We start from the raw sequence: 21,997 nt of genomic DNA, 5'->3' as shown, positions 1-21,997 counted from the left end.
TTTTCCCGATTTTCAATTATGGACATTTTTCAAAATGAACATCCCTAAGCCGAACACAAGCTGATAACCACGCCCATTTAGGAGACCGGAAGAGTTCCATTTCTTACAATTGGCGGAGCCTGGAGTGGGATCTCCATATAATATTAAAGATCTCTGTTCATACAGTTTGATTAGCACTGATATTATTGAAGTTAAGAAAGCATGTAATAAACACAGTAGTCTTTCATCTAGAATGTAATGCATTCCATTGATGCCTTTCCAATCTCAAACCACCATTCTACAACAGCTTGAAATAATGGGGTGGGGATATATAGCCCCAAAGTGACCCTATACTCCTACTAGGAGAGCGTTTTGAACAGCCGTTCCCCCCTATTGCCTTATGGAAGCTAGGCTATGTGACCCTAGTAGCCTACTGCACAAACATATACTATATACAGACGGAGTACAGTAGCTACTGGTCTACTTACCCCAGCTAGACTAGTGTTACTTACAACTTGAATTTACCCCAGCTAGATGAGTGCTACAATCTACCGACTAGTGTTACAACTTACTCCAGCTAGACTAGTGAACACAATTTACCCCATCTAGACTGCTAGTGTTACAACTCACTCGACAGGTGTCATGTTTTGCACCCCCGCCGAGAATTGCATCCCCACCTTCCGGGAGCATATTGTAATGATTTATACGGAAACTTAACTGTTTAAAAACGATATAATTGTCTGGGTAGACGTGATCTCCAAGCCAGGGGGTCTGTCCAGTCTCATGGAGACCGACTTTGATGCATTAGATCCGCGTGGAGGTGACTTCCATGCTTGGGGGCTCTCTTCTGGCTCATGGAAGCCGACTTTGGTGCTTCAAATCCGGGTACAGAGGACCTCGAGACCTGGGGATCTCTCCTGGCTTTATGGAGAGGGGGTGCAAATCTCGGCGGTTTGTACCTGCCGAGATTTGCATTCCTGTTTTTAAGTTAAAACAGCCCTAAAATATGGTGGGGGTGCAAAATTCGGCATGACACCGGTATTGTAACAACGCCACTCATTGTATCAGTTAATGTAGACTAAAGTGCTTGCTATTTGTAGCGGACTGTGTCAAACTGTGAGAGATCTACCACCAAAACAGAGACTGAGACAACATGTGATCCATGGTCTCCCCTAACATGAATGTGGCGAATCAATTTGGACTGCAGAGTAGAAGTCAGTTTGAAGCTAACATTACGTTATGAGGCGTTCCTCCTCCTCCCACCAGAAAACCATCCCAAAACCTGAAAAAACGCGTGACGTACTAAACGTTATGAGACGATCAATGGCGATTAAAGAAATCAACGTTACCTGTGGTGATTTGTGGTGTAACTTTGGCTCGCGCCTAGCACACAACTTTACTCTATTTCCAAACTAGCTAGCTCCCAAAACAAACCACTTGTCATCCCTCTGGTTCACCGGAAGAGACATATTTCAATGTTGCACAAATGTCGCACACCCACTCCCACAAAATTCTAGCTAAAAGGGTGAGGAAATGACATTAAACATACATATTAAATACACATTACATTTCACATCATATGTCATGTTATTGAGTTTGGCTAATTTACAGGTTGTTAGTGGGTAAACCATAGGGAACCTTTTACTGCTGTGGCTGTGTTCCCTGTAGGGAATAATTCGCTGTAGGACCACCGTGTGCATGGAGGAAAACGTGAGCAACTAATATCGTAATGTTGGATCCTCCATGTTCAAACTGCAAACTCGCTCCTAAATTCAAACTTTGCGATATTGAAACCACCCGGAGTCTGTGTTTGGAGTGAGTGATTAAATAACGGTTACAGTCGAAGTGACGATGAAGAAGAAACAACAGCAAACGAGGTTTGTTTACCACTTTAACACGCTAACAAGCGCTACTGTCTTGTGCCAGGTGGTTGTTCACTTTCTTCTCAATGTTTATACAGTGCACAGCCACTTGGATAAATACACGATGTACAATAGAACATACAATACATGTATGTATTTTAAATTGTAGCCTAATCCTTGTTAGTAAATGTTGACTGAATGTAACTCATCTTGATTAAATCTGTTTTTCTGTAAATGTAGGGATTACAGTTACCCTTTTTGTATCCTGATTACAGTAAACAGATTACATGATGTAATCAGGTCCGTCGATCGATTAACTAAGTTGTTTGCTCTATAAAATGCCAGAAAATGGTGAGACATATCAATCAGTGTTTCCCCGAAGCCCCTTTGACATCATCAAAGGTGTTGTTTTGTCCACAACTCAAATATATTTATTCAGTTTACTGTCACAGAGGAGTAAAGAAACCAGAAACTATTCACCTTAACAAGCTGGAATCGGAGAAGTTTGACTTTTTTCCTTTTCTTTCTTTTTTTACTCTAACCGATTATCAAAATAGTTGGCGATTAATTTAAAAGTTGACAGCGAATCAATAAGTCGTTGCAGCTCTAACCACCACACATCGTTTCCCCCCTGTCTCCTCCCAGTGAAGAGGAGGCCACCGCCTCCCCCAGCAGCCCCCAGGCAGCAGCAGGCTACGTTGTGGGTCAGGTAGCAGGGAGTTTGTTCCAGAACGACTCTGCTGCTTCTGGATCTGGATCTCTGTGCGCTTTATTCAGCGCTGCGCCGCAGCCCACTTCACTGTTCCAGCCTGCACCCAAGGTAAGGCTGCATGTCCACACATAGCGGTTAACAGCGTCTTTTTGGGGTGGACAAGGCGTTGCCTGGAGCGCTTTTTGTGACGAGAAGCAGACGATAACACCTGCTGCTAGCTTACCAGCCGCACTAAACCACCTGGTTAACGTAACGTTAGCGGTACTAACAATACAGTGTTGTAGAACAGGGGTTTTCAAAGTCTGAGACCCCCCCCCCCAGACAAAGCTTGGATGCCTATGGGATCATGATTATCTTATTCGATCCCTGATATAGCTGTAAAAAGGTCTGTCTAAAGAGTGGTCTGAAGGCATTTATGACTCTGGGAAAGTGGGAAAAACTGTCAAATTCCCCCAAACTACTGTATCTCTGAACTATCTTTTTAATCAAATCACACAGACATTTAGGATATTCTGTGATCTTAAGTAATTTTCACTTCCATTCACTGAGCCTCCCCTGAAACTGCTTGGAGCCCCCCTGGGGAGGCCCCCCTCCCACTTTGAAAACCCCTGTTGTAGAAACATGGAAGGCTTACAGATGGCAGATATTACATTACATTACATTACATATTACTAGGGCTGGGTATTGGCAAGGATCTCACGATACGTATCACGATACTTGGTTCACGATACGATTGTATATTGCGATGTGATACATATTGCGATATATTGCGATATTCTACAGAATTTACTTAAAATTAAATAATAGAGCTAAAGATACAACACACTGTGTACCACCCAGGTAGTGTAATAATATGTACATCACTTTATACTGATAAGTTAGTGGACAAATTTAGTCAAAACTACTGAGTGTTGAGTGTTACTGAACGCATCGATATGGGAAATATCGATACAGTATCGATTAGGGGTGGGAATCACCAGATGCAGAGGCCCGGAATGGCATGGCCTGCAAAAAAAATAATAATAATAATAATATCGCGATACTTGGACGATACAGTATCGGGAAATAAAATATCGCGATATATTGCCGTATCGATTATATTGCCCAGCCCCACATATTACCATACGGCCTTTATGACCGTTGTTACAGTCACGCAATGATTATCCTACAACGTCCTATTTCTCCATCGCTGGAAAAAGCGGTTCACGTCACCCGGCGCTTTTCTGAAAACGTTTAACATTTCCCAGCTTTTGAAAGCACTCCAGTAGCCTGGTAAACCAGCCGGTCACCTGAACTCACATTTCATTTGGTTCTGCGGGACCAGCGAAAGAAGCAAAGTGGACAAGCAGCCTAACTCACTCCATCACCGGTTCACTTCTCCTGCACAGTACTGCCTGCTTCCACCGTGTTGAATGCCGTGTAACGTGTGATCTGTGTGGTTGTGGGCTTGTTTCCGTGGCAGCCGGTTCAGAAGAGCACAGAGGCGGCAGAGGAGCAGAGGGAGACTCCAGAGGTCAAAGGTCACACGGTGCAGAAGCAGAAGAAGCCACAGACGGAGAAGACGGCAGCCGACCAGAAGCTGGAGAACAGGTATCCATCTGCTGAGGAACGACTGAGGGATGAGTACTAAAACTCGGAAGTTAGCATCGACTGGTTCCCTCATCTGGAAGTCAATGGCATTTTTGTTTGGGGATTTTGGTTAGATCCCGGAAATAAGGTCTGTGGTTAAGAAAAAATTATGAAACAGACCTTTCACTTGAAAAATGAAAAAGCAATAAACGGAATACAAAAAAAACGGAGATCTTTGTGTTCAGCAAGATAATCCTCATAAATGAACACCTCTTTTATGATTTGTGAAGTTTTCAATGCAATCCCCAAAAATCATGATTGCCAAAAAACGACAAAAATCCCATTGAGTTCCAGACGAGGGACAAAACCGGAAGTTCACACTATGTATTTTGCTTTTAAAATTACAATGTCTCATCATTTTACATTATGTATTTCATAATGTGGTGAATGCACGAGTCACAGCATGTACATAAGAGTACAGAGGAGCACTTAGGCGCTGTTAGAATGTGTATTTGGTGACTTACCGGGGGCAGGCTAGCCCGTTCCACAGACTACAACGGATAGTTCCAGGACCTTGATTGTGATTGGCTGAGCCTCATTCGAAGCCGTTGGTTGGAAAATACTCTACAAACACACATGTGGCCGCATCACAGGATTACTGCACTATGTTACAGGGTTCCTGCATGTCATTTAACTCATTGAGTGCCAGCCACTTTTGGAGAACGGACGCTCCCAGTGCCAGAGTTTCAGAGCGTTTTCAGTGATTTCTCGAGGCCCACAGAATATTGTGTGATATTACTATGTAAACACCGAACACGCAGAAAGAACGATGAGACTCTATTGTATCAGCAGCAAAAAAAAGTTTATTGATATCATTTTCCGTTCTTTAGTTATCAGCCGGAGAAGATAGGTCAAAAACAGAAAAAATTGGCGTTTCCATCTAGAAGCTGAGATATTGAGCCTTTTGTGAAATATAGCATTTCAAGCACATGACTGACTCTGAAGGTAATATTTTCTGATGTGACACCTCAAAAATAATTTACTTCAATAAAACAGTGAAAACAAAGGAATTTTGTTTGGCAAAATAATATTTTTTAGCTGCAACCAGCAGCGCTGGCCCCTGCGTGCGCAGACCCTACACCTTCTTGCTGGTCTTGATTTACTGCTGGTGGGCATCAGATAGCTTGTTTGCCTGTCTCTGTCAATCGAGCCTGCTGTGTGGGTGTTGTGTGTTGTACGCTGCCCCACCCCTCTCCTCCTCCTCCTTCGTGGGAGTGTCTCTGCGCGACTCTGAGTGTCGCTGCGTTTGCTCTCGCTCTGCTTTTGCTCCGTCTGCACTGAAAAGTGCGCTGCATCCCCCCGCTTTTTCACAGCCTGTCCCGGCTCCCAGCTGAGAATAATGTAACTTTTCAGAAAGAGGCTGGTGTCGGCAACTAAATCATATGGAGGGGCTATCGCAGCCGTGACGGAGGAGCTCGTGGTGTCAGCAGATTGACTGCTGTTCACAGGCACAGCTAACGTTATGCTTCATGCATATCGATGCGATTTCCGTTTCCTCATGACTTCTTCTCTCTTTTCTCCTGGCCTTTCTCTAATCTGGAGAGCACTGTCGCCACCTAATGGGTCCCTAAAATAGCTTTTACACATTCAACAGCCACCAAACTTTCACTGGAGATGGATCTGGCTTTGATACACGTCCCACCGTCAAAAAACGCAATTGACGACTTTAGTCGTCTTTGGCACTCAACGTTACTAAAGCAATTGACGACTAAAGTCGTCATTGGCACTCAATGAGTTAAAAAGTCTTAAAATGTCTTAAATCCAAATCATGGAAATTAAGGTCTTAAATTGTCTTACATTTGCCGCAAATAGGCTGTAGGCATTACATTTGCAGATGCTGTTTTTAAGACTGATGAAAAGTTGCTCAGTGGTGTACCGTAAAACGTCTGAATAGCGTTTATTTGTTGTATTAGACAATGAGAGAGAATCCGTCTTAATAGAGGTTTTACGGTAACGTGACACCACGCACGTGTCGTCTCCGTGGAGACGAGCCCGGGAGCCCAACATGGCGGAGACGCCGAAAACTGTCCAACTAAACTCTATCTAAACTATGGGAGCAGTTTACATTCTGTAAAAGTAACACGTGTGTTAGCTGCAAACTATGGTTAAAACAGACCTTGCATGACACGGACGCACCACGGTAATGAGGACAAACGTAAACGTAACAGTAGCCGTGGACGAACAGCTCTACAGCTGAGCAGGGTACGCTCAAATCTTTAATTAAGTAAACCAGATTAGACACATGCTTTGTGGAGAGAGCGAGAAGGAGAAAGTGTTACTGCAGAAACAATCCACCTTCATATAGTCCGTGGACTGTTGGTAAAGGTAGCCTATTGCACTTTTGTGCACTAATATTGTCAATTTGGGAATAAAATTGTTGAAGTAAAATCCACACATTTATTTTTATCCGATTCATCGAAGAAACAATCGACAGATTAATCGACTATCAAAATAATTGTTAGTTGCAGCCCTCTGCCTCCCGCCCTGTTTATTCTGCACACTTGTATTATTTGTGTTACAGATTGGGAAGTACCAAGTAGGCTATATCAGCCTAGACACAATTTCAATCACTACATTTGTGGCGGTCTGGAGCAGCTGTCATTAAGTTGTCCATTTTCTCTAATAGAAATTGTTTCGAGATTCGTCATTTTTGGGGTCTTAAATTCTATTTGTTGAGGTCTTAAAAAAGCATTACATTTGACTGTAAAAATGGTGCAAGAACCCTGTGTTAGCTAAGCCCGCTTGCACCAGCTTTAAAATCCCTCATCTCTGGTTGTTGATATCTCAGCAATGATGCAGCTAATACCTAAAATACACTACAAGAGTTTCCCTCAGATTTTACATAGGATTTCCAGTTGGGCTCAGTCTGTCTTTGTTGACTGTAGTCTGCAGTTGTTGTGGGCAGTTGTGCCAATTAGCAGCAACATCTGTTAGTGTATTATGGGTACAGATTTCTAATTGTCAAGTATAAACTGCCTCCTGACGCCAGTCGGAGCCACAACGACATGTTTTACAATTTCTCTTGTAGTGTAAACTGGTGCAACGACCCGACCCAACTCAACTCAACTCACACGTGCATGTGGAATCCCCTCAATATCCAATGAAAAACTAGGAGGCAATGAGCCAAAAGCAGTCAAATAGCTAGTCTTCATACAATAGATATTTCTGATACCAAGCCACACAAGCCACACGGTTGCTCACGGTTAAGTCAGAGAGAATAAAACCGAAACTTCCCATTTAAGAATTTCAAAATAAAAGCATACCATTGCAACCGTTTTGTGTGTGTGATCCGAAATACCGTAAGTACCAAAGAGGAAATAAAGAACACATTTGCATAGAAACCTGTTTTAAATTAACGTAATGTTGTGGCTTCGAAAAGTCAATTTGAACCCGTAGTGAGTCATGCAGTAATACATTGGCGCTTTTATTCTGAACTAAAACTAAAAATACGAAAAAGCTTCCATATGGTTAGTATGGTCATGTCAGTTTTTTGGTTATTTGTGTTGTGGGTTCAAGACAATACCGTCGTATAACTAGTAAGACGTGAATTTGCTGGGTGCACAGTCGGGTAGTATATTTTGTATTTGTCCCGTGAATTCATGATATGGGCGTCACGGTTCGGTGCGTGAAGCGACCCGACGAATACGTCAAATCCAGAAGGTGGGGGTAAAGCACCTAAACGCTGTTTGAACGCCATTAAATTGAATTGAATTAAACGCCACAGAAGAAGACACACCAAAACAACACAAGGGCCATAGAAATCCGCGTTCACTGAATGGAACGTTTTTTGGAGAGGAAACATTACCGGGGGTCGCTCCAGCGTGTTTACAAGCCGTAGCTTCCATGCTACTTCACAAAACCACAACAATATTGAAACGTCCAGCTGCTCTCCCTTTACCGTCGTCAAAAAAGTGCAGAGCTTGCTAATGTAACGTTACGTAGTCGCGACAAAGTCCTTTATAGTTGCGCGATGCGGCTAAACGTTACATGATAACACTGACAAAGCTGTTAGTGTTAACTTGTAAACAAGCAACTTACATCGCGTGGGATGACAAGCAAGATGCGGTGAGGAAGAGGGGATGACTCCTTTTCATGTTCAATCCATTATGATGACCGAACGTAACTGTCTGCCTGTCTATTTGTCTGTCTGTCTGTCTGTCTGTCTCTGTCTGTCTGTCTCTGTCTGTCTCTGTCTGTCTGTCTGTCTGTCTCTGTCTGTCTGTCTCTGTCCGTCTGTCTGTCTCTGTCTGTCTGTCTGTCCAGGGAGAGCGGCTTGCAGAACGCAGACGAGGAAGAGTGCGGGAAGAAGCCGCCCCGGCCGGTGAAGAGGAAGGCAGAGGAGGGGGGCGCTCTGACAGGGGCAGAGAGGAGGATAAAGAGGCTGAAAGAGACCAAAGCCCAGGCCGAGGAAGAGGCAGTGAAGAGGAAGAGGACGGTGTTTGTCGGCAACCTGCCGGTCAGCTGCACCAAGAAGGTACAGAGAGACACACCCAATCTAACCAAGAAGGTACAGAGACACACCCAATCTCCCAACCTTTTCTCACTCGTGGGCCACATCCAACCGTAAACGGTACGGAGGCCAAATAACGCGCTCTCAGTTTATTTTTGTTTATGTTAATGATAAAAGGAGCTGTCCAGTGTTTCCCCTAGAAAATTGTTCAGGCCTGGAGGGATTTCGAAACGTACCTCGACCGCAACGGTGGGGACCCTCGCTGGCGACGCTAAACTTTTAGCTAACCTGTTCGCATCTATGTTCACAATGGCATCGCAAGTATCATCATACTATTATAGGATGCGATGCGAACAGTTGTATTATGGGTAGGGGTGTCACGGTACATGTATTCGTCCCGTGAATTTACGGTACGACCCTCACGGTACCTCGTTTCACGATACGTGAAACGACACGACGAATACGTCAAATCCAGAAGCACCTAAACGCTGTTTGAACGGCATTGAATTGAATTGAATTAAACGCCACAGAAGAAGACACACCAAAACAACACAAGGGCCATAGAAATCCGCGTTCACAGAATGGGACGTTTTGTGGCGATAAGCTGTTTTGCAAATTCTGTCAACATCAAGCCAACGAGGTAAGCTTGCCAATGTAACGCTACGTAGCCGCGACAAAGTCCTTTATAGTTGCGCGTTGCGGCTAAACGTTACATAACACTGACAAAGCTGTTAACTTGTAAACAAGCAACTTACATCGCGTGGGATGAGTGATGCGGTCAAGCAGACTCAACCAGACATCTGCGGATGCAGACAAGCAAGGAAGAGGGGATGACTCCTTGTCATGTTCCAATAATCCATTAGATGACCGAACGTAATCATATTATGCTAAACAAAACTCACATCCAATAACGTTAAGGCGCTGACAGGGTTCTTTCCCGTACTTACTGGGAAAGTGAAACCCACCCCGTTGTCTGTCAGACAGTGGGGGTATCTTTCAACAGGGTTTAGAAGTTTTTCTTCTTCTGCCTTTTTATTCTTCTTCTACTTAACATGTAGGTATTTTGACGTTGACTAAAGAAATACTGCCGCCTAGTGGCCGCTTTTAGATAGGATTCCAAATTAGTGCTTACATCAAACGCAAATGCTACATAAAACAAATACAACAGGGGGAGGGGTTGGTGGGAGTATTAGGCTACTCCACACATGCGCTCTGTTTACAAACTTGTGTACAATAAAGATTTAAAGTGGGGGGAAATGCCTTTGCCCTGTCAAACAGCTGGAATACAGACATCTGAGAGGGAGGCGCACCCCACACTTTGAAAATCACTGCTCTAGAGTAAAACCTTTTTGTGTGGATTGCCTAGATCTTATTAAATAGTGGACATTTATTCATTCCCACATATTAGACACTATTTCTGATGGTATAAATAGCGTAAAAAGCAGAATTCAGACATATTCAAAGGGAAAAAAACAGAATTTGGGATTTGTTGCTTTTTTTCCCTGTTTTCGTACCGTGCCGTATTCGTACCGAACCGTGACCCCAAAACCGAGGTACGTACCGAACCGTGACTTTTGTGTACCGTGACACCCCTAATTATGGGATGTGCGTTTCCCAGGCCACGACACACGTTGACACTTTTTGTAACAGTGCCGCATGCTGGCACGATGCTCCTAAAAGCAAAATGCTTATTGTTTTGAATGATTTGGCATCTTCTATTACTGTCAACACCAGTATTGTTGATTTGCCATAAAAGGTTATTGAAATTTTGGGGAGAGCAGGAAAAAAAATAAAAAAATAAAAGTTTTTTTCCTGGCCTTGGGGGAGTCGTTGGCCACTGTTGTCCATCAGCACCACACAGTAACGAGAAACTAAAAGTGAGGGTCTGTCTGCATGCAATAGGCTAATAAATGAATAATTGATTACGAATGAAATAGCAGTATCATTCAACAATGGAGAAATGCATTCTCATAATAATAATAATTATTATTATTAATTCAGTTTGTTTAATAGATTGTAATGTTTTGCAAATGATTTGGTGGCTCACTTGCAATACCTTTGTGGCCCACAGGTTGGAATGGCTGATCTAGCCCCTTTAAAGCTTTGTTTCTACTAGGCCCAATATTCTGTGTCAGCGGTTCTCAACGTCGGGAGCGGCGACCACTGGGAGTTCCAGAGCGCCCCTAGATTTTTCCCATTACTTCATTTATAAGAAATTAATGCAATTAGAGAATGTAGAAAAATTACTATTTTGGTCATGTTTTCACGGTTATCTCAGTCACAGAGTGGTGGAATTCTGGACAAAATAATCTGTAACAATAATCAAAATATTATCAGATTTCGGTCTGAGAGACAACATCTCATCAAATGAGGGCATGTGGCTCTAATCTGGACTAAATTAGGGGTCTTTGATATGAAACATGTTGATAATAATCACTGCTCTATATGATCAGATTCAGGCAGAGAGAGCTCACCTCATGTTCTTCTGTCCTCAGACTCTGCGGAGCCTCTTCAGGGACAAAGGGAACATCGACTCCATCCGCTTTCGCTCTGTGGTAAAACACATTCACACTACACACTACAAACACATTCCTTATACACATAAACAAACACTAAAGTCAGAATTCTGAGATTAAAATCAAGAATTCTGAGAAAAGTCACAACTCTGAGTTTAATGTCCAGAATTATGAGATTACAGTCAGAATTATGAGAAAAAAAGTTAGCATCCTGATTTTAATGCCCAGAATTCTGAGATTACAGTCAGAATTCTGACTTTAATCCCAGAAGAGTATAAAGTCAGAACTCTGAGATTAAAGCCAGAATTGATGTCATCACTGATGTGACCCGAGCATGTCATCATCATCGGTGATGTAATAATCAGTGATGTCACTCGAGCAACACCTACAATTACAAGCTTACTACTATAATAAATGGCATTTACTACTATAATAGGGTGCTGCTCGGCATGTGGGGTCCACATTTTGTGAAAAATGTAGCTTCGGGTTGACATTGAACTTGTGTGTGATGTAAAATGACAGCCTGGACTTGACTGTCTGTCAGCTTGCTGGGGCACTTTCCTTTTATAGGTGACATTTCCTCAGCAGCTCATGTGATCGTCTCTACATGCTGTGTGTAACACACCGTCTCTACATGCTGTGTGTAACACACCGTCTCTACATGCTGTGTGTAACACACCGTCTCTACATGCTGTGTGTAACACACCGTCTCTACATGCTGTGTGTAACACATCGTCTCTACATGCTGTGTGTAACACACCGTCTCTACATGCTGTGTGTAACACACCGTCTCTACATGCTGTGTGTAACACACCGTCTCTACATGCTGTGTGTAACACACCGTCTCTACATGCTGTGTGTAACACACCGTCTCTACATGCTGTGTGTAACACATCGTCTCTACATGCTGTGTGTAACACATCGTCTCTACATGCTGTGTGTAACACACCATCTCTACATGCTGTGTGTATAACACACCGTCTCTACATGCTGTGTGTAACACACCGTCTCTACATGCTGTGTGTAACACACCGTCTCTACATGCTGTGTATAACACACCGTCTCTACATGCTGTGTGTAACACACCGTCTCTACATGCTGTGTGTAACACACCGTCTCTACATGCTGTGTGTAACACACCGTCTCTACATGCTGTGTGTAACACACCGTCTCTACATGCTGTGTGTATAACACACCGTCTCTACATGCTGTGTGTAACACACCGTCTCTACATGCTGTGTGTATAACACACCGTCTCTACATGCTGTGTGTAACACACCGTCTCTACATGCTGTGTGTAACACACCGTCTCTACATGCTGTGTGTAACACACCGTCTCTACATGCTGTGTGTAACACACCGTCTCTACATGCTGTGTGTAACACACCGTCTCTACATGCTGTGTGTAACACACCGTCTCTACATGCTGTGTGTAACACACCGTCTCTACATGCTGTGTGTAACACACCGTCTCTACATGCTGTGTGTATAACACACCGTCTCTACATGCTGTGTGTAACACACCGTCTCTACATGCTGTGTGTATAACACACCGTCTCTACATGCTGTGTGTAACACACCGTCTCTACATGCTGTGTGTAACACACCGTCTCTACATGCTGTGTGTATAACACACCGTCTCTACATGCTGTGTGTAACACACCGTCTCTACATGCTGTGTGTATAACACACCGTCTCTACATGCTGTGTGTAACACACCGTCTCTACATGCTGTGTGTAACACACCGTCTCTACATGCTGTGTGTAACACACCGTCTCTACATGCTGTGTGTAACACACCGTCTCTACATGCTGTGTGTAACACACCGTCTCTACATGCTGTGTGTATAACACACCGTCTCTACATGCTGTGTGTAACACACCGTCTCCCCCTGCAGGTCAGAGAGGATCCTTCCATCTCCCGCAAGCTAGCAGCAATTCAGTGAGTTTCTGTCTGCATCCTTAACTCTGTCTCATCGCATTAGATCAGATGATGATGAGGACTGGATCTGATCCATTAGATCAGATGATGATGAGGACTGGATCTGATCCATTAGATCAGATGATGATGAGGACTGGATCTGATCCATTAGATCAGATGATGACGAGGACTGGATCTGATCCATTAGATCAGATGATGATGAGGACTGGATCTGGAAAGATACAGACAAGACTATAGAGAGCCAAATGGTTTGTCCATTTAAAAAATATCTTTGCAAGTCAAGAAAGTCACAGTTTGTGGTCAAACTGTTGCACTATAAGTTATAAATCAGAAAGACGACACACAACCAGTCGCAGGTGACGTCATAACTTTCTCTCCCGCCAGGCCGTGTTGGTGTGAGACGAGATACTGTACGTAGTTAATTGAGCGGCTTCATCCAAAACTAAACGTTACATTTCAGTTTAACGACAAAGTTATCTTTTAAATTGAGGAAAAATCAACATGTGTACTTCATGGCACAATTCGAACTGGATACTCTTTTTTTTTGTCTTTTGCCGTTCACCACCGCTCATACTTTTTTCCCGATGCTGGTGCGTGTGCTGAAGCAGGAAGTAGGCGGTCACTTTGGCTCTATAGGGATGCACAATTTATATCGGCCGGTAATGGAAAATGTATAAAAATGTATATAAATATCGTCTGTAATAATTTCTATACAAATTAGTTGTTTACAAGGAAAACTCCTTTGGATACCTTTAAACATAAAATGCCAAAGGGGCCAGTCTACTATATGGATTTTGTTTACTACTAATTACATATTTAATACATTTACATGTCTGATTTATTTGACAGATCATGTCAAAGCATTTAATGTGAATTCTGAGGCAAAACGATCTATAAAGGCCAAAGTATTTTGTGAAGTTTTTTGATGTAGAAAAACTAAAATAACATTTTAAGTAGGGATGGGCATCCTAACCAATTTAAATACTCGAGTACTCTCCTTCTATAGACCCCTTATACGACTACGTCACACTGACGCGCAGCTGGCTGGAGGCAGAAAGACAGAGTCCGCGCAGCCCTGGTAGCTGATCTGCGGCTGGAAAACTAGACATCGTGTTGTGCAGTGCGATGCCAGAATCGGAAAGCTAATAATTGTAGCCGAGTATTCGGGTTCGCCTATTCACACTTGGTTAATAAAATAATAAACGATAGAGCCAGGCTGTAACGTTATAACAAGCTTCTCCCCACATATCCTGTTCTACGGCAACTCAAGGGAACATACACAGCCTCGCATACACACGCAATAGAACACAACACAACACTGAACAGTCTGTTACACTATCAACAAAGCAAGGATCAAAGTTTTACCGAATCCCGTCAACTCATACTCATTTTAATGCTAACCGTAGGTGTCTTTGGTTGCAAGCCGAAAGAGGAAATCATTAAAAATGCCTGGCTTTGCAGTGCTCGCTCATTTCATAGCAGGTAAGCTGTAGCTGTAGGCTGCTAACAGCCACATCGCTCGGTTAGTTAACAACCAACTAACGTTAAATAATGTAATTATTGAGTTGAACTGATTGGAACGAGGACATCGTTAAAAATGCCGACTTTGCAGTGCTCATTTCATATCAGGTAAGCTGCCTGTACCTGTACGCTGCTAACAGCCACATTGCATCGCTCGGTTAGTTAACAAGTAACGTTACATAATGTCAGTATTGAGTTGTGTGCATTAACAACATAACAATATATCTTTGCAAGTTACAGAATAACTACCTACGCTATGTATTGCTGGCCACTCTAGGCTTGGCCATTACTTGTCTTTTATCCATTGACACAGCGCCAGTGCGTATGGGTCTGTAAGACATATCCCATTAACCAACGTTCATTTCGATGCATAACATTGCTTATCACTAGGCGATAAGCTGTTGTAGTAAGCTGAGAACTGCATTTTAAAACTAAAATCTAACTGTGTGTCGCAGATGGGCACAGAGCAGTCCTGACAGCGGCGGCTTTTGCACAGCTCTTTGTGTCTGTCAATGCCGGCTTTTTACCTCCTTGATGCGCGCGCAGCTCCAATGTTGACAGCTGTATAAGGGGTCTATTATGAACGAGTAATCGGGTACTCGCTGTGTGTGTGTGTGGGGGGGGGGGGCTTTGGGGGTCCGTGTGGAAACACGCTTAACCCAAGTTTGGCTATGTTAAGCAGTTAATTTCAAATATCTATTACTATGACGGAGCAAGGGTAATCTTCTGTGTGTGGGGCTGTTCACACATAACGTTTGCATTTTTGCGTGGAAAAAGCTCTACCTGTAGCACTTTTTGTGAGGAGAGGGACAATTAGGTGACGTTAGCTGCAGCTGTCATCCGAGCAGACTTGTGAAACAAGCGAAGAAGGCTCATTTCCAATAGGACGAATCAGCGTGACGTCACTTGCCACCCAGAAATGCGGAACCCCGGGGCAGTTATTAGTATGAGTTGTGCCAAATAAACATTAATATCTCAAAAACTATACATCACATTGCTTATATTTTGACATTCTGAGTGAGAGCAGAAGTAGGTCAAGAGTTTGATGTATAATATATGCATGTCGTGTTAAAGTTGTGTGAACTGTCACAGTTTTTAAAATGTAAACAGAGTTAGCTGGCTAGAGTCGGACACTCAAGCCTCGCGCCACTTGGGCTCCATAGGGTTCCATTGCCGTTGCCGCCCAGTGACTCTGGTGGGTGGGGAGGTTTTGTTGTTGCAGACCAGAGAACAGGTCAGAAGTGTTTTGAAAGCCAGAAATCTCAGCAGCTGATCAAGTAATCATTAAGTCGTTGGTATTGATTAGTATTCAACCCCTGTTGATACATGACAGACACAATGCACTGTATATAACAGTGACTTATTGATAGATTATAGACATAATGCACTATATACTTATAGACTTATTGCACTCTAATGTACATCTCAACCTCTTGTTTTCCCCACAGGCGCAAAGTTCACCCTAAGAAGCAAAGCATCAATGCCTATGTGGTGTTTAAAGATGAGGAGGGAGTGGCCAAGGCTTTAGAGAGGTAGGTCCGCCTCCCTCCCATAGTCCCACGTGGTCAGACCCCTCGTTACAGAGGCTCTGAATCACATGGTCAGCATTTGTCAAGCCTCTGATTGGCTGGGTTGTCTTGGCTGTCTGCGTGCATTGGTGCGTCGTTCAAAATGTACCACCCCACGAGTTGCATCACGCAAATACGGAAGTCTGTGGTTGGTCAATTCATATGTCTGTCAAGCATTTTGCTTTGGTCTTAGCTCCTTCAAAATCACAATCACTTTTATTGCCACAGTAGGTAATCAGATTACATATGAGGACGTAGCGGTCACATCAATAGTCAGAAGACAAAAAATATAAAAGATAAAATCACCATCCATCCATCTATCTTGAACCGCTTACCCGGGATCAGGTCGTGGAGGTAGCAGTTCCAGCAGGGGACCCCAAACTTCCCTTTCCCCGGCCACATCAGCCAGCTCTGACTGGGGGATCCCGAGGTGTTCCCAGGCCAGCGTGGAGATCTAATCTCTCCACCTAGCCCTCTGTCTGCCCCGTGGTCTCCTCCCAGCTGGACGTGCCTGGAACACCTCCCTAGGCAGGCGACCAGGTGGCGTCTTTACCACATGCCCCAACCACCTCAACTGACTCCTTTGTATGCAAAGGAGCAGCGATAGCAATTTACAGTCCAAAAGGTGCACGATGTAAGCAAAAGAGAATACATAAAGTAAATTAATAAAGTCATTAACTATTAATAATTAAATTAACCACTTTTCGAGAGTTGTGCCCCAGACCTAGATATTTATCTCCAGCTGGCTACTGCGAGACTGGCCCTCCCATCACATTGAACCAAACTGACTCCCACTCCACATCCACCCATGTTTTACTGTAGGCTCCACCTCCACCCAGCCATGTTTTACTGTAGGCTCCACCTCCACCCAGCCATGTTTTACTGTAGGCTCCACCTCCACCCAGCCATGTTTTACTGTAGGCTCCACCTCCACCCAGCCATGTTTTACTGTAGGCTCCACCTCCACCCAGCCATGTTTTACTGTAGGCTCCACCTCCACCCAGCCCTGTTTTACTGTAGGCTCCACCTCCACCCAGCCATGTTTTACTGTAGGCTCCACCTCCACCCAGCCCTGTTTTACTGTAGGCTCCACCTCCACCCAGCCCTGTTATACTGTAGGGCCCACCTCCACCCAGCCCTGTTTTACTGTAGGCTCCACCTCCACCCAGCCATGTTTTACTGTAGGCTCCACCTCCACCCAGCCATGTTTTACTGTAGGCTCCACCTCCACCCAGCCCTGTTTTACTGTAGGCTCCACCTCCACCCAGCCATGTTTTACTGTAGGCTCCACCTCCACCCAGCCATGTTTTACTGTAGGCTCCACCTCCACCCAGCCATGTTTTACTGTAGGCTCCACCTCCACCCAGCCATGTTTTACTGTAGGCTCCACCTCCACCCAGCCATGTTTCACTGTAGGCTCCACCTCCACCCAGCCATGTTTTACTGTAGGCTCCACCTCCACCCAGCCCTGTTATACTGTAGGGTCCACCTCCACCCAGCCCTGTTTTACTGTAGGCTCCACCTCCACCCAGCCATGTTTTACTGTAGGCTCCACCTCCACCCAGCCATGTTTTACTGTAGGCTCCACCTCCACCCAGCCCTGTTTTACTGTAGGCTCCACCTCCACCCAGCCATGTTTTACTGTAGGGTCCACCTCCACCCAGCCATGTTTTAGTGTAGGGTCCACCTCCACCCAGCCCTGTTTTACTGTAGGCTCCACCTCCACCCAGCCATGTTTTACTGTAGGCTCCACCTCCACCCAGCCATGTTTTACTGTAGGCTCCACCTCCACCCAGCCCTGTTTTACTGTAGGCTCCACCTCCACCCAGCCATGTTTTACTGTAGGGTCCACCTCCACCCAGCCATGTTTTAGTGTAGGGTCCACCTCCACCCAGCCCTGTTTTAATGTAGGCTCCACCTCCACCCAGCCCTGTTTTACTGTAGGCTCCACCTCCACCCAGCCCTGTTTTACTGTAGGCTCCACCTCCACCCAGCCTTGTTTTACTGTAGGGGAACTCACTGAACCTGTTGTCATGTAAAAGCTTGTACAGATCACTCACTCTATCTTGCTGCTCCCTTCTGGCAGGAATGGAATGGAGATTGAGAAAGACTTCCACATCAGAGTGGACCGAGTGGCAGAAAACTCCTCTGTAAGTCTTCACCCATCCATAACCTGTTAATCCATGACCTGTTAATCAATATAATAACCTGTTAATCCATGACCTGTTAAACCAGGATCTGTTAATCAATATAATAACCTGTTAATCCATGACCTGTTAAACCAGGATCTGTTAATCAATATAATAACCTGTTAATCCATGACCTGTTAAACCAGGACCTGTTAATCCCTGACCTCTTAATCCATAACCTGTTAATCCATGACGTGTTAAACTATGACCTGTTAATAATAACCTGTTAAACCATGACCTCTTAATCCATAACTTGTTAATCTATGACCTGTTAAACCAGGATCTGTTAATCAATAATAACCTGTTAATCCATGACCTGTTAAACCAGGATCTGTTAATCAAGCACCTTGGCAGAACCCTGATCTACAGACCCAGACCCCCATTTGATGAGATTTTTTTAATTGTCAGATATGATTTTGTCCAAAAATCCATGACTGTCTGTATTGCAGGCAGAGAGATAACAGATAAACTATGATCAGTAATTATTCTACATTCTCTAACTGTTCACTTCTTGTAAATGAAATAAAGGAGCCCCACGTTGAGAAGAGCAGCAGTAACCGAGCGTATTCTTGTTTTGCAGCACGATCACAAGCGATCAATATTCGTGGGAAATCTGTCGTTCGGTGAGTTGTTTTTCCCGCGTCTGGATCCCACAGTTATCAGTATTGTTCTAAATGATGAAGAGCCTGTGAGTTGTACAGTCATCTGATGTGTGTGTGTGTGTGTGTGTGTGTGTGTGTGTGTGTGTGTGTGTGTGCGCGCGTGTGTGTGTGTGCAGAGATGAAGGAGCTGTCTCTGCGGCAGCACTTTGAGCAGTGTGGCAGAGTGGAGGCGGTGCGGCTGGTGCGGGATCAGAACTCGGGCCTGGGGAAAGGATTCGGCTACGTTCTGTTTGAGGTGAGACCACCCAGTAGGCTTGGGCCGATTTTCCGTAACATCAAATATCACGATATTTCCCAAAATCGCGATATTTCCAGAATATCGCAATTTCGAAAATTTACCAAATAATTTAATTTAGATTAATGTGTGTGTGTGTGTGTATATATATATATATATATATATATATATATATATATACATATACATACAGTAGAGAGCTGCAAGCCCGAGGGTACCGTAGGTCCGGGCCCGTTTCAATAATTAAATTAAATAACGTTGTATTACTCGCTTAGCGTGCTGTGTCAGTATGTAAAAAACAACAAAACAAGCCGTGGGTGCTGTGTCCGTCCGTGTACAGCGGACAGCTCCCAGAGAGAGAGAGAGAGAGAGGCTGCAGGAGCAGGATGGCCGCGCTGCAGCAGCTAAGGAACAGAGAGAGAGGGAGAGATGTGTCATTATATCGTAATATTAGCTTCGGGCCTCGCAGAAGGCTCGGGCCAATTAATTTCATAACTCATCCGCGCAGCTCTCTAATGCACTATATATATATATATATATATATATATATATATTGCACAGTCTGCCCTGCCCCTTACTTCACTGCTTATTGTACAGCATATCAACCTCTCTGTCCTTTAGTCATACTACTAATCATAATATGTAATGTATGTACCTGAAACATAAGATGCAATAACATGGAGTAATAATAATAATTATAATAAACATTTTACATCATCCATTTTTACACCACCCGCTTATGTCCTCAACGGGTTGGCGAATCACTCTGAAAGTGCACATGGGCACAGGCAGGTACTGACAAAGCCCATTTATTCATTTCCCCAACTTTATTTTTGGAAAGTCTGCGTGAATCGCCGGGTTTGGACCACGAGCGTAATATAGATGAAGAAAATGTCTCATCCTATATTGGGCCCCTTTACAAAGTGTCTTGTGTGTCTGTGTGTTGTGTGTGTGTGTGCGCGTGCAGAGTGCAGACTCGGTGCAGCTGGCTCTGAAGCTGGATGCCTCGTCTCTGGAGGGCCGGACGGTGCGGGTCAAGAGATCCGTGAAGAAGGAGAAGGTGAAGAAGGAGAAGGTGAAGAACAAAGCGAGGGGCCCCCAGGGACCCAGAGGAGAGACCAAGGGCCCCAGAGGAGGAAGAGGAGAGACCAAGGGCCCAGTGTGGGAGAGGGGGCCCGGGAGGGGAGGTGGTAGGGGGGCTGGTAGGGGAGGTGGTAGGGGGGCTGGTAGGGGAGGTGGCAGAGGGGGATTTCAGGGCAGGAACCAGACCAAGCCGACAAACAGCTCCTCCTTCAAAGGGGAGATGGTGGATCCCACCAAGAAAAACAAAAAGAAAGGACTGAAAAAGAAGCCGAAACCCAAGAAGACTGTCCATATCTGAGACATGAAGTCTGTGATCTTTTTATATCAATACATGTTTCAGGGTTCCCACGGGTCCTTGGAAGTTGGTGAATCTGAGGAAATAGACATGGGTCATTGAAATTGCTTGAAATCATATATTTTGTGCAAGAATAGAAATTGAAGTTGACAAGTGTTCACACATTCAAGCCTCTCTCTTTTGAATGATTGTCGATAAAGCCTGCTAGTTCTCATTATAAACATTCTCTGTGTTCTAACGGTGTTCTGTTGGGTCCTTGAATTTGATGTGTTAAGCTTAATTTATACTAACTGCGGAGTGTCCGGTTTTCGCGGAGCGGAGGCTCTGTGCGGCGAGCACGGCGCTCCGCACAAGCTCTGCGGAGGGACTGCATGGAGCTCCGCGCTCGTCTCAAAAAATGTAACTCCGCAGAGCACGCCGCGAGCTCGTGCAGTCAATTCCGAGGCTATGATTGGCTAATGTTTGCTATGGTTTGTATAGGGAAGAAGCCTCCACAAACTGACCAAGTGACCGGCGAAATCAGTGCAAAATGAACGGGTTTGAGCATCGCCACATGAGTGAGGGAGCAACATGATCCTTTTCTCACAGTCATGAGGGTGCCCATTTTAGAGTGAATAGCCTACAATTTACTACGTCAATAAAAACGATTTGAGATCGAAAAAATGTAATGCAAAGCACAAAAACAAGAAGACAACAAACTTACTTGCTAAAAACAAACTGAAAATAGCCTACAATTGCACTAGGATTGATTATTCGCCGATATAAATCAGGATCACACACGGAAGAACTGATGTGATTTGCATTCCTGCTAAAAACACAACGGGAGCCTGGAGGGGGATTCTCCGCTCTCTGCAGACACTGCACTCCTACCGTATTTACCATAAAAGGATGTGCCTCTGCGGAGAGAACGGTCTTGCCGTGAACACCGCGGACACCGGACACTCCGCAGTCAGTATAAATTTGCTTTAAGAAGGTGCCTATGTCAGGGTTCATACACGGTCTTTCAAGTGCTTGGATCTGGGGGGGGGGGTTCAAGTAATGGTGCAGCAGCTCTGATGTTACACTATGGTGAGCAGCACACCTGCTGCTGCTGTGATGTTACACTATGGTGAGCAGCACACCTGCAGCTGCTGTGGCTCTGATGTTACACTATGGTGAGCAGCCTACCTGCTGCTGCTGTGATGTTACACTATGGTGAGCAGCACACCTGCTGCTGCTGTGATGTTACACTATGGTGAGCAGCACACCTGCTGCTGCTGTGATGTTACACTATGGTGAGCAGCACACCTGCTGCTGCTGTGATGTTACACTATGGTGAGCAGCACACCTGCTGCTGCTGTGATGTTACACTATG

General features: G+C 44.5%; 2 protein-coding genes across 3 annotated transcripts in view; one reads left to right on the top strand and one right to left on the bottom strand.

Annotated features, from left to right (window-relative positions):
* The window catches only part of tbce (tubulin folding cofactor E), a 63,563-nt gene extending 62,131 nt beyond the window's left edge, over positions 1–1,432 (bottom strand). The window contains exon 1 of one of the 2 annotated variants that reach the window (XM_083634697.1): positions 1,329–1,432. The gene's annotated coding sequence lies outside the window, so the exon portion shown is untranslated. The remainder of the gene's footprint in view (positions 1–1,328) is intronic. The other variant, XM_083634698.1, reaches the window with a different exon arrangement.
* Positions 1,433–1,687: 255 nt separating this feature from the next.
* Positions 1,688–20,646, top strand: rbm34 (RNA binding motif protein 34; the record flags this gene model as incomplete). The annotated part of the gene is made up of 11 exons (XM_083636026.1): positions 1,688–1,856; positions 2,487–2,661; positions 4,016–4,143; positions 8,446–8,656; positions 11,128–11,187; positions 13,047–13,090; positions 16,060–16,143; positions 18,266–18,329; positions 18,949–18,991; positions 19,147–19,265; positions 20,233–20,646. Exons 1-11 carry the CDS (start codon positions 1,831–1,833, stop codon positions 20,644–20,646), a joined length of 1,368 nt encoding a protein of 455 aa, XP_083492152.1. The 5' UTR covers positions 1,688–1,830.
* Positions 20,647–21,997: the final 1,351 nt, after the last annotated feature.

This window comes from Poromitra crassiceps, assembly GCF_964638095.1.
Source record: "Poromitra crassiceps genome assembly, chromosome: 4".
Classification (NCBI taxonomy): domain Eukaryota; kingdom Metazoa; phylum Chordata; class Actinopteri; order Beryciformes; family Melamphaidae; genus Poromitra; species Poromitra crassiceps.
Note: the sequence above shows the minus strand (reverse complement) of the source record. Positions and strands in the feature narration are given on the sequence as shown.